Below are 12,704 nucleotides of genomic sequence, written 5' to 3' on the forward strand. Positions count from 1 at the left end.
GAGGGGCCACGGCGGGGCGGGGCCGGAAGGGGCGGGGCCGAGCGAGGGGGCGGGAGGGGCGGCAGCGCGGCGGGGCGGGCCGAAACCCAGGGGGCGGGGCGTGACTCGGGGGGCGGGGTGAAACCCGGGGGGCGCGGCCTCCGCTGCCGCCGCCGCGCCGCGGGCCAATGAGGCGCAGCCACGCGGCCGGAAGGGGCGGGGCGGGGCCGGCGCGCGGCGTCTCCTCAGTGAGGGTGAGGCGGCGGCGGCGCCGGCGGGTCGGGGCTGCGCGCTCCGCTCGCGCCGGGCTGGGCCGGGCCATGTCGGCCAAGCAGGGCGGCCGGCAGCGCCGCCCCGGCAGCCACCCGCACTGCCCGGAGGCGCCGGCGCTCCTCGGGGCCGGCCCGGCGGGCGGCGAGGCCGAGGCGCTGCTGCTGCTGCTGCCGCCGCCGCCGCCGCCCCCCCCCGAGCTGGGCCTGCCGGCGGCGGGGCCGGCGCCGCGGGGGTGCCGCGCGGAGCTGGGCAGCGTGCTGCTGCTGCTGGCGCTGTACGTGCTGCAGGGCGTGCCGCTGGGGCTGGCGGGCAGCGTGCCGCTCATCCTGCAGAGCCGCAGTGCCAGCTACACCGAGCAGGCCTTCTTCAGCCTCGTCTTCTGGCCCTTCAGCCTCAAGCTGCTGTGGGCGCCGCTGGTGGACGCCGTGTACGTGCGGCGCTTCGGGCGCCGCAAGTCGTGGCTGGTGCCGACCCAGTACGTGCTGGGGCTCTTCATGATCTGCCTGTCCCGCCGGGTGGACGCGCTGCTGGGCGACGGGCAGGGCCGCGGCCCCGACGTGGTGGCCCTCACGGCCACCTTCTTCCTCTTCGAGTTCCTGGCGGCCACGCAGGACATCGCGGTGGACGGCTGGGCGCTCACCATGCTGTCCCGGGAGAACGTGGGCTACGCCTCCACCTGCAACTCGGTGGGCCAGACGGCCGGCTACTTCCTGGGCAACGTCCTCTTCCTCGCCCTCGAGTCGCCCTCCTTCTGCAACAAGTACCTGCGCTTCCAGCCCCAGCCCCGGGGCATCGTCACCCTCTCAGGTAGCGCCCGGGTGCCCCGGCCCACGTGTGGTGGTGCGGGGCTGGGGGTGCTCGCTGCCTCCGCCTGCGGCTCTGGCCTCCCGAGCCGTGAGGAGGCTGGTGGGGTCTGCTGCAAGTGCGCTGGGCTCCTCTGGCCTGAAGCGCGAGGGAAATCTGCCTGGTCATGGACTTGGCTGACCCAAGCGCTTTGGAGAGACTTGCTTGCTTTTTAAACGTTTCCTAGTTTAATGACCACAGAATAGGTTGCTGTTCCAAAAAAAATGCAAGCGCTTCGCCTGTCTTTAAGGAGGCTGCTTGAGAATATCTTCTTCTGGGAGAAAGAGAAGAGGAAATAAGCTTTAAAAAAAAAAACCTTCCCAAATGGTATTGCTCACAGAAACAGAAATGACAAGCGTTCAGGCTTGGCCACGTTGCCAACCTCCAGAGGAAGGTCTTAATTAAGTAAATTAAGGGTTATCTCTTTCTTCAGTGAATTAAACGGAATCTGGTGAGCCATCCTTTTCTAGCTGCTAGTCTAGGAGTGTTTTCTAATTTTTTCCTCAGAAAGTCTGGGTGTTGTTGGTGTTAGGTGCGTTGCCAGAAGATCTGTAGGAAGTCCGTGTGTGTGTTGGGAGGCTGAGGTTAGGCAGCTCAGCTCGGGGAGGATCTGACAAGCCAGCGCTGTTTCTGGGGGCAGTTTCGGAGTGACCAGGCCAGTGCTGAGAGTAAGTTCTCACGGGTTTAGTTTCTTCCTCTCTGATCGCTCTGGGCATACCAGGTAAGAGAAGAGGCGTGCCAAAACTGATGTGAGATGGTGGGAGAAGACTCGCTTTTGCTTCCTGCCCCGTAGGTAGCAAACTGATCTTACTGATCCACGAGGGCATCTGCATCTGAGACTGCTGTGCGTTGTGCTACAATTGCTAACTAACCTTCCCATCTCCTTACTGACCTCATTTATGTCTTGTCCATGTGTCAACAAGCACGGCGCGCTCCTCTAAGTTACCCCGCTGATGTCTTGCTTGCTTTTGCTTTCCCCTGTTGTGCTGCTCAGCAGTGCTGGCGTGTCTCTTCCCTCCTGCTGCAGCAGCGAGCTGACGTCTTCTGCTGCTGATGCAACTTGGAAATCACTCGTGTGCTTAAAGAGGCTTCGTTTGTCTGCTTTGCTCCGCTCGCCGGGTTTCTGGTGGCTGTGTTTTTTTTCAATACTGCTTTTATAAAGGGATTTCTTGCTATTACAGGAATACTGTCTTAAAAAAAAGCTGAAACCAAAAACTACCTACACAGCCTGCTTAGCTTGTGTGGGGCGTTAGCCTGGGTGGAGCAAGAAAAGCAAATAACTCTGACGCTACAGTTGCAGGATATGTTTTTTGGGTAGCAAAACTGCCTTCCTTCAAGAAATTTTTCCCTCGTCCACGTGCCGGCGTGCCACAGCTCCCGTGTCCTCGCCTGTCCTGAGGCGGCTGCAGCGGTGAGCGGCGCTCTGCTTGTCGCGCCGGGGAGAGCTGGTTCGGGCAGCCAAAGGCACAGCGAACTTTGCAGCGCCGACGGGTGGTTTTGTGCCCGTTCAGCTCTCTGAGCGCTTCTGTTGCGGACTGACTGCTGGTAAGGGAAAGAAAAGGCCGCGCTTCGTGACCCCGCGTCAGCTTCAGGTAGCTGGGAAGCAGCAGCCTTCGTCGTTCCCGTTAACTGCGGGAAGCAGCGTGCACAAATGTAACGCTGCTCGTCAGAACAAACGCTGTCCTAGAATGTTCTTCAGGCTGAAGTTCTGGAGGGGGAAAAAAAACTCGTTTCAGTGGGCTTATTGTTTGTGCTAGCACATGTATGAGCTTTGCACTTTGCTGTTCAAAGGGCGTTGTTATTTTTTTCTTTAAAAGCTGACTGGCCGCGTCTTTTGGTTCCTGTCCAGTTTTTCATGGAGGCACATGAATGCTTGCGGCACGTGAAGGAACAGAGGTGCGGTGTGACTGCAGGAGGAAGGTGCAGCAGCCATGACTAGGCTGCTGAGGGGAGTGCCCTTTTTCCTGGGAGGAGATGTGGGGCTGCGTTGTTACTTAAAGCTGTTGTGATGAAGCAACTGTCCTGTCCCACGCCTCCTTGATGTTTTTGCAGCCTGCTCTATTTGTGATCGAGTTTTGAAGTTTGCTTTGCCCCAGCACGGCCGTTTCTTTTCCTGGTGGTAGTACGGAGGCAGAGACAAAATAGGGATGGGGCAGTGGGCGGCGCTGGTGGCACCAGAAGCGCTAGAAAACGTCTGCTGTGAAAAGAGTCTTTTTAGTCTGGACTCTTGCATGCGGCCTTTTTCAGGTACCCCAGCCACCGCTGTATTGCATCTGACGGGGCTGAGCCGGTGAGTGTTTGTGGGCTGATGCTCAGAGCTATTTCCACCCCGTCCTCACGCTGCGGGTGTCCCACTGCCGCGGTGGCACTCGGCGCTGTTGTCACGGTACTGCTCCTGCCTGCCTTGTGTAGGCAGCAGATCAGCGTGGCTCTGAACGCTGATCTTTTCCTCAGAAGATATGCTCAGGGTTTCTTTTTTTAAACAGAGGGGAGAGCAATCTGACAGTGTTGGTTATGAGGTCTTCTCTCCTTTAGAGTACTCTTGAAACGGGAAAAATAAGCGACATGGAAGCGGCAGAAACTAATCTGAAGTGCCACTTTTATTGTAAACTGGAAATGGTAGGGAATAGCTAAAGGAGCCTTCCAGGTTTTTGTCCGTGCTTGTGGCGCTTTCTTCCTGCGAATCCAAAGCAGCTAATGGTTGACTAAACCTTTGCCCTGTCTTTGCCCTTTCACCAGCCCTTGCTGCTTGCCTCGTTATCTTGAGGCTCCTGGGGTTGCTTCTGATCAGAAGGATAAAAGGGTACTTCTGTCGTAGTCCCTGCACGTTACTGAATTCCTTCTTGCCTCTTTTGTAGGGCTGTCTTAGGCTAGCGTGCTCTCTACGTCCTTGCCCTAAAACGTGAGTGTGCTTTGCTGCTGCTGCCTTCCCGTCTGCCTTTGAGCAAACACTCTATCTGCTTAACGTCAAGCACTGAGGAGATAGCAGATATGACACCCTCTTAAAACAGATCTGTTTGAGTGACGCTTTACTTAGCGACTGTGTAGGAACCTTCATCGGGACATCTTTGCACTCGTGTGGGTATCGATCGTGGTTCCCTTCGGACGAGGGATGCGCGGAGCGGAGGGTCGGGGCGCGGAGTGGCTACGGACTGCGATGGGTCACCTGCAGGGGGGCGAATGGCTTCTTCCTCCGGAGTTTTTTCCCATCCTGTCTTGTAACTGTTCAGTGTGCCTTTTTCCTCCTTTATCCGCTTTTAGTGGGTTTCTGTGCAGCTCCTCAAAGTCCATTTTGACTTCTGGTCTCCAACGTGCCCACTGGTGCCACACAGACCTGGAGGGAAGTGACCCAGGTTGCTGCTGTGTCTAAACCTCGAGCAAACGTGATTATAGACTGAGGGGCAGGGAGGAGCCCTGTCTGGTGCTGCATGTAGCTGTCTGCTTGTGCTTTGGTTTTGTTGCTTCTTTTCAGGTGGGTCAATGCGTACGGCTTTTATTCGACTTTTCTTATTAGGTTGTGCTTTGTTTGGTAGCCGAAAAAGCGCATTTCAGTGAACTGTTAATGAAACGCTTGTAGTGGGTGCTAGAATATTTTTTGTATTCCAGATTTCCTGTTTTTCTGGGGAGCTGTCTTCCTGATTACCACTACGCTTGTTGCCCTTCTGAAAAAGGAAAACAAAGAATTAACACCAACAAAAGAAGAGACCAAAGGCATCACCGATACATACAAGCTGCTCTTCTCAATAATCAAGATGCCAGCAGTTCTCACGTTCTGTCTCCTGATTCTCACAGCAAAAGTAGGTAAACACATACGTGAATTGTCAGGTGCTGATGGTATGAGGATCTAAAAGGTTGCTGAGTCCCCGTGGTCCAGCTTATTGCTCACTTTTGCCAGCGGTTGCCATCAGTTCCAAATTTTCACATGAAATCTGGAAACGCAGTGTATGGTTGAGCTACGTAGCTGTGTACAACAGAAGGCGTTAGTTTGAGCGCTTACGTGTTTACGTGAGCATTAAAGAAAAGTTTGATTGCAATCTAACATTAATTTATTTTTAAACGTGCGTCCTTACAGTTAGGCAGTTTGCGTAGGCTGCAGTTAAAAGCACAGAAAATGTTTCTTTTCACCTAAATCACATTCCCGGAACCTGCAACTCTGTACAAACTAGGTTTTCACATCGTTCTGTTGGCAGTCATGGGTACCAGCAGGCCTTTGAGGTACGGGTATGAACACTGTTGCTGTGTTAATTGCTCTTGGTATAGTTTTGGCATTGATGACAAGAATAGTGTGCAAGTGTAGAACACGTTTTAGAACTAGTTTGGAAATCAGAAACAAAAGTGAATTGTGCTCTATCGCTTTTCTCGGTGTACTTAATGCCAAGTAAACTGAATTTCTAGCCATACTGTCACTGTTTTCCCCAGTTTATTTTGTTTAACTTATATTGCAGGTTGGATTTTCAGCAGCAGATGCTGTAACGGGACTCAAACTGGTGGAAGAAGGAGTACCTAAAGAACATTTAGCTCTGCTGGCAGTTCCAATGGTTCCTGTACAGATAATATTGCCCCTGATTATCAGCAAATACACAGCAGGCCCCAAGCCGCTGAACACCTTCTACAAAGCTATGCCTTTTAGGTAAAAACAAACAAAAAATGGTTTTGTTGAAACATAGCAATTTGTGTACTTGGATCAATTATAAGAATTCTTGTGTAAGTTCCAGACAGAAGAAAGAGCATGTCAGAATTCCCGTAGCAAGTTGAACTCTCTGTATCTTGTGCCTTGGAGATGATTCACGTGGTGACACAAGTGAAAGAGCACAATGAGCAGCGGTTTTAAGATGCGTGTACAGCAGCATAGGGCAGTACTTCCCTGCTCTTACGCAGCGTCAGCAGTTCCTTGTTCCTGAATCGTTCTGAGTAGATGTGGGACTGTGTCTCTGAAAATACATGTACTGCCTAACGTGAGAGCAGCAGACTGCCTCTACAAAGCATTTGGAACGTCTCCTAGATGCATGCTTTGCTGAGATAAGTGAGAAAAAAGAAGGTGAATTAGGCTGATACAGACGAGACGTTTCGTTTGTGAGTGGTTTATATCGGAGTTTGCCCGTGGAATTCTGTAGGAATGTAAAGCCAGTGAATCCAGGAAATTACCTAATGCCATTATTCAGTAGATCAGTGCTCTGTCTGTACCATTACTTAAATGTGCTCTTAGGCAATGATGTATGCTTTCATTTAAAAAAACAAAAAAAAAGCCAGGTAAATTTTTCTCCATCTGAATTTGGTTGAATGTCTTGTGTGTTGCTTTCCACAACTAAAACTTCTGTGTGAGGGACGGGAAGAAGCTGGTGTAGGAGATCTGGCAGTATTATGCTGATATGGAAGGAAGAATTGTTTAGGTATGAAATGTTTACGCTTTCAGTGCTTGTCAAATACTAAATACATAATTCTGTACGAGATAGAAATTGTTTATATCTAGTTAAAGCTATTTTAATATATATTGTATGTACAGATGTTTGATAGTCGCTTTCTGTTAGGGTACAGAAACACACGGACAAAATTACTTGAGTTACAAATTCTCTCTTACTCCTGCAGGTTACTGTTTGGACTAGAATTTGCTTTTTTGGTATGGTGGACTCCTAAAGTAAAACACGAAGGAGGATTTCCTGTCTACTACTATGTTGTAGTATTGTTGAGTTACGCTTTACATCAGGTAACGTACACTGCGTGGGAAGCAAAGGGCACCAGGAGGGTATTTCATATCAACGAGAGGACTGTAAATGCCATTAACTGCTTTTCTTCCTAGCTACCCTGGAATTGCTTTAACCTGTGGGTTTTCTCACCCCCTCCAGATCACGCTGTATAGCATGTACGTGGCAATAATGGCGTTCAATGCCAAGGTTAGCGATCCGCTGATCGGAGGAACCTACATGACACTCCTAAATACCGTGTCGAACCTGGGAGGGAACTGGCCATCCACTGTTGCCCTCTGGCTCGTAGATCCGCTCACGGTGAAAGAGTGCGTGGGGGCCCAGGAACAGGCCTGCGGAACCCCAGCTGCTGCAGAAGTAAGTTTGGAGGCTGTGAAGGTCTCGGTTCAGTTATGGCCAGGTGAAATGGCTTCTCTTAGTATTTTTTTTCCTTTCCACCTTTGAAAACCTTCACGGAGCATAGTTTACACTTAAAAAAAAATCCCAGTAATTAAACTTTTTTTCCTAACTGATAAAATTCAGCCTTTATCTGCGCGCTTTTCGTAGCTGACATCTTTACCAAAGATTTGCAGTTGCAGAGTAATTGTCCCTTTCTGTTCTGGCTGGGATGAAAAGCTGCTGGCAGCAGCACTGGGTTGGTGCCGCGCTCTGCAGTACAGGGAGCTGTTGGTTGCATTCCTGAGTAAAGTGTGCTCGGCTTGGAGCTGTGTGACGAGGCGCTCTGTTCTTGGCAGGCTGTCTGTCCCCAGGTCCCTTCGGTTCTGTGGTGGTTCTTTGTTCTGCCTGTCTTTCCGGTGGCTTCCCGTCTTGATACCTTGATTCCTTCTACCGTGACGTTACTTTGCTGCCTTTGATCTTTGCTTTCCATTTGAAACTGAGCGGTGTGACTGGCAGCCTTCCCGGTTCCGGGGAGCCCTGTGGAAGAGAACAGAGAACATATTGTGCTACTGTACTCAGATCAAACAACAGCACGCAAATCTGCCTGGAAAGCAGTGTTTCAAATTCACCTCCGCGTGAGCAAGTGAGAAGTTGTAATGCAAAGGTTTGGAAGGGTGGAAATGTTTGGGGGGGTTTTGTCGTGTGGTATTGTTCTCCCTTACTCGTGATTGAGATTTCACTCCTGAATGCCTGTGTGTTTACGGAACTCCTCGGGCTGCAGAGGTCCTCTGAACACACTCTTCTAGAAGTCAAACTGGACTTGTTTGAACCGGAATTGCAGTTTTGACTGGAGAAACTGCTTCCTCTTAACGTGTGCTGCTTCAGCATGGGTCTCAGCTTAGCACTAGTTATTTTCCCTGTGCCTCGGCCTCCGTTGGACTTAAGTCCTTCCTCCTTCAACTCACTCCTCTAATCTTTTTTCCACGTCTTCCCTGTTGGAAATGTTCCACAACCACTCCCTTCTGACTCCTAATCTGATTTTGACATGTCTCAGAATAATGCAAATGCTGGCAGAACCTCGATTCAGAGGATTGCTTTGTTTTGGGATTATGGCAGTATTGAAAGTTAATCATAAAACCAATCACATGCCGTACACCTACCCCTTAAATGCTTGAGTTTGCCTTTCAGTTCTGCAATTAAAGCACATCCCAGGCCTGTTCTTCCTCAGACATACACTGCAGGCAGCTGGCTTTGTGCTGTCTGCTTGCAGGTTCAGTGTGGTGAGATGCAAGGCTCTCATTTCTAAAGAAGCAATTTGGATGGACAGAAAAGAAATCTTTTTTCATGGGATTAAGAACAGGGATCGTACATCTGTTTTGTAGAGTTGGATCCTTGGGCCAGTACTTTCCATCTCCCACATGTTTTATAACAGTTTAACATTTCATACTAATGGTAATCTCAAATGTCTTTTAATAATTCCATCAGAAACAAAGAGAAATAACAAAGTATGTTTAGACGTAACCTTAAAAAGGCCATTAAACTGTGAGTATCTAATGCCTACTTCTAGAAAGCCTGCGTTTCTGTTTTTCCCAGAAAATACTTAATGCCTCTGCTTCTGTGTTGCAGCTCTGCACGAAAGCCGGCGGTTCCTGCGTTACTACCTTGGATGGTTACTACGTGGAATCTGTCGTCTGTGTCATTCTGGGATTTGCCTGGTGGTTCCTATTTGGGCCCAAGTTGAAAAAGCTGCAGGATGAAGGACAGTCTTCATGGAAGTGCAAGAGGACCAATTGATGCCATTTAAATATTGGACGGACTAGGCAGGTTATTTTAGTTTTATTACAAAGACATCCCATAACCAATAAACAGGAGTATAGGTATTTTTAAATGCCAAGTTGCTGAAAAAAACGGGTGGCTGAGACAGTGGTATGTGCGTATGTGATACCACTTGCCTTCCCAATCTGAGAACACAAGTTGAGAAAGTAGTGAGAAAATGGCACCTGTGTACTACGTGTCCCCATGCTCTAGCTTCAGAGCCGTGGCTTCTGATACAACCAACACCCAAACTTTCCATATAGTAACTATGGAAAAGCTGCTTGTGCCACGTTTACCTAAACAGCAGCACTGTTAGCTGAGTTCCAGCTCTTGATTTCTGAACAGGCAGCTTTGGCACGGGCAGCTGACCTGAGGAAGGATGTGAAAGGCATTTTGACTTGTAGGTTAAGCACATCGTACTGCGGAATTCATCGTGGGAAGATAAATGTAAAATGGCCGTGGGCTTTGTTTCTTCTCGCTTTCTGGACTGTAACCACATTTCAAAGGATGAAATAATGTTTCAGAGATTCTTTTAAATGTATTTTCAGGCTTTTATAAGCTTTAAAGATTTATAAGAGAATATTTTTATAAACAAAGTTACACTTAATTTATTTCCTCTGTTTCACAGCATTTTGATTTACATTCAGGATTCTTTCTTGATGAAAAAATGATGTAAAGGAGGACTTAAGAGTAACGCACAATACTCTACACCTTCAGGACTCAATGCTCAAACTGCGTAGTGTAGCAGCTGGCGCACGAAACGCAGGCTTTGAAAGGAGAAGGCACGCGGTCCTTGTGGAGGCAGTTATTTTGGTGGAATGAAGTGGTAGTGCTGGTTCCTCTGTCACTAAAATTTGAACAGGGTAAAGATCAATGTGAGGAACAAATGCCTCTCTTCCCAAAGCCAGTGCCTTTGAAAGTGATTTGGTGACGACAAACTTGCCAAATTCCCAGTGAGTTGATGTACAACTTGCTGTTGCATAATGCAAACGAGTTACATCCTGTGGTAGAGCTGCTATAGAAATTTATTACTGATCCTTTATAGTGGAAATTTCCTGTTGCATTTATCAAGAATGACTTCTTTCCTGAGTGCCTTAGTGATGTACAGCAAGTACACTGTACGCCTAGAGAAGGGGCACTTGTATATTGGTGGATGTATATCGTACATCATTATTAAAAATATATACAAAAATACCTTTGAAAGGTATGTGATTTTCTTTTTAATTCTCTATTTCTTGCCTTGTCAATACTGGAAGTATTGCACCATGACCTTCATGTTCCCAGCTCCTGGTGAGACAGGGCTCCTGGTGAGACAGGTTGTGGGTCTTGTGTTACTGTATGCTTCAGCAAAAAGTAAATTATGCCAAGTTTGGGCAGGCTGCAGGGGAGATCCGCTGTGCACAAAGCATCTGTGTGACCTTCCGAGTAAGAAGGTGCTGGAAGAGGGCAGTGACCGAGTGTTTCCTTGGGTACTGGCGCCTGTTCTGGCTCTTCTTTCCCTCAAAGCGGCAGCCTTGAGCAGTTGGTAGGAAGCCGAGCCCAGAGCTGCAGGCCCCAGCTGATTTCCCCCGGCTGCGATCTGTGGTCCAGCAACAGCACGCTCACCTTGTGTCAAGGACAGCGGGATTAAAAAATCAAGCTGAACAGAAGCACAGTTTTTACTCCCCAGGCTAAGTCTTCCAATCGCATCTCTGCGTAAGCACAAGAGGAATCTAAGAATATATCTGAGGCTTGTAGCCACAAGTGGGTGTATTTTTCAGTCCTAGCCAGATCATTGCTACTGGGTTCAGTATGCATTGAGGCGGTCTGGGTCTGTATGGTAACAACGGGCCACTTATTTCCATAGCAGCTTGTCCATACCTAGAGTGTTTTTTCAACCTGTCTGGCTTTGAGGGAGATCTTCTAGACTGCGGAATATAGGAAGTTAAATTCATAAATGTTTTACAGTTGGCTTTCACTTTGCAATTTTGTTTCAGTATGTCTGAAGGTGCCAGTGTAACCTGTTATAACCAAAACGCCTTGGGAAGTGCTTAACTGATACATGAGATGATTTCAACAGCAACATTAAACTCCAATTGTTATATGAAATGCAGCATAAGTAATTCTCTTCCTCTTTCGAACTGGAGAAGGAACCAATGGACAGGGTATTTTTCTTAATCTCTCAATGCTGCAGGTTTGTAACACAAGTCACAAATGTTACAACCGTGCCAGTTCATCAGCAGATTGCTGAAAGGATCCAGTAATCTTTCAGGCTTACTATCCCTATTTTAAAGTTTTTTGGTTCTTTTTTTTTTTTTTTTTGGTGAGAGAAGTCTTTAACATTAAAAAAGAAAAGAAAGAACCCAATCTCTTGCTTGAGAGTCTGTTTTTGAAATGGGAACTGGAGAAAATGACCAAGTACTGCTCTAGTCTCTTGATTCGCTGCAGGGGCTTTGTGGTGCTACATGAAAACAGGGGCTCCTCTGCATTTGGAGACCAGACGGGCACGTGCTGCGTGTCTGTGTAGCCAGCTTCCCTTCCTGATCCAGGTCAGCACCTGGGCAGCTTGGTGCTCTGGCCAGGTTGCCCCTGTCAGAGCTGTCCCGTGGCTCCCCAGCCACGTCTTCATCCCCGCACCTCCCTGAATGGGTCTGGCGGGGAGTCAGAGGTGACTTCTTCCTAGCAAAAGACAAATAGCAGAAATGTTTTTTTGTAGGTAAACGGTTTGTCCTGGTTTAGATTGCTGAGCAGGATCATTGTGAAGTGAGCCAGGTCCTGGGGGAGAGGGGTGCAGCGGAGCATGAGGAGAGGCAGGGAACAGCTCGCCCTTGCGGTGCTGTTGGACGCAGCTGTGATGTGCTGGATTTGCCACGCAGGAAAGTCATCCTCCCCTGCTCTTGTGAAATTAATTCGTTGTTGTTCCCTGAGACTTGCCAAAGAAACAACCACTTGCTCCAAAATTCAGTTCTGTACTTGTAGTGCCCACAGTGAGCAGGTCCAGGGCAAAGCGTAAGGTTCTCCAGGCTGCACGAGCTGGGATTATCGTGCTCCTGCTGCTGCCGCCTCCGGCCTGCGTCCCAGTGAGGAAGCGGGTGAGGATTGCCCTGCGCCGAGGAGCTCGCCCACCCGATGCCCTGGGAACGTTGGTGCTGGCAGCGCGATACCGTCACTGCCACCTACAGCTCATGGTAACACCCCAACTGCACGCTTCCTCTTTGTTGTGGACATTGAAAAACCTGCCAGTGATGTCAACAGTTCTTGGTTTCCCTGTAAAGTTGTTTTGATTATTGTCTTCCAGATGTTCCAGATGTAGTTATACACGCTGATAAACACCACCGTGAACTACAAGGAGGTGATGCTCAGGTCATTTTTGATGTGGTGAAGTAGGGAAGAGAGGAGAGTTCTGTCACCAAGCTGCAGAGCCCAGCGTCGGCAGGCGGAGCCTCTCCCTGCAGCAGGGAACGGAGCAAGTTTTTGCGGGCAGCAGCCTTGTCCGACTCTTCTGGCGCCTCTCCAAACGAGACGATGCTGCGTAGTTAGCATTTTACCCGATATACACGCATTAACAAGTCAGCAGCATGCTTCCAAATTATTAAGAGCTGTGTGCATATGTTTTTGTTGAAACCCAGATTTTGCACTATTTCTGTATTTATTATTAATCTTAAAATGTTCATGCTTAGTAAACAAACCAAACCTAACAGCTTCACCACTTTCCTTGAAGAAAATTATAGTGGT

The 12,704-nt window shown here is 49.1% G+C and overlaps 1 protein-coding gene across 1 annotated transcript; it reads left to right on the forward strand.

The window, feature by feature from the left end:
* Nucleotides 1-167: 167 nt before the first annotated feature.
* Nucleotides 168-10,184, forward strand: SLC33A1 (solute carrier family 33 member 1). Its single transcript, XM_035566524.2, has 6 exons — nt 168-1,059; nt 4,702-4,892; nt 5,541-5,725; nt 6,682-6,799; nt 6,939-7,154; nt 8,802-10,184. Exons 1-6 carry the CDS (start codon nt 168-170, stop codon nt 8,967-8,969), a joined length of 1,770 nt encoding a protein of 589 aa, XP_035422417.1. The 3' UTR covers nt 8,970-10,184.
* Nucleotides 10,185-12,704: the final 2,520 nt, after the last annotated feature.

Source organism: Cygnus atratus, chromosome 9 (assembly GCF_013377495.2).
Source record: "Cygnus atratus isolate AKBS03 ecotype Queensland, Australia chromosome 9, CAtr_DNAZoo_HiC_assembly, whole genome shotgun sequence".
Lineage (NCBI taxonomy): Eukaryota > Metazoa > Chordata > Aves > Anseriformes > Anatidae > Cygnus > Cygnus atratus.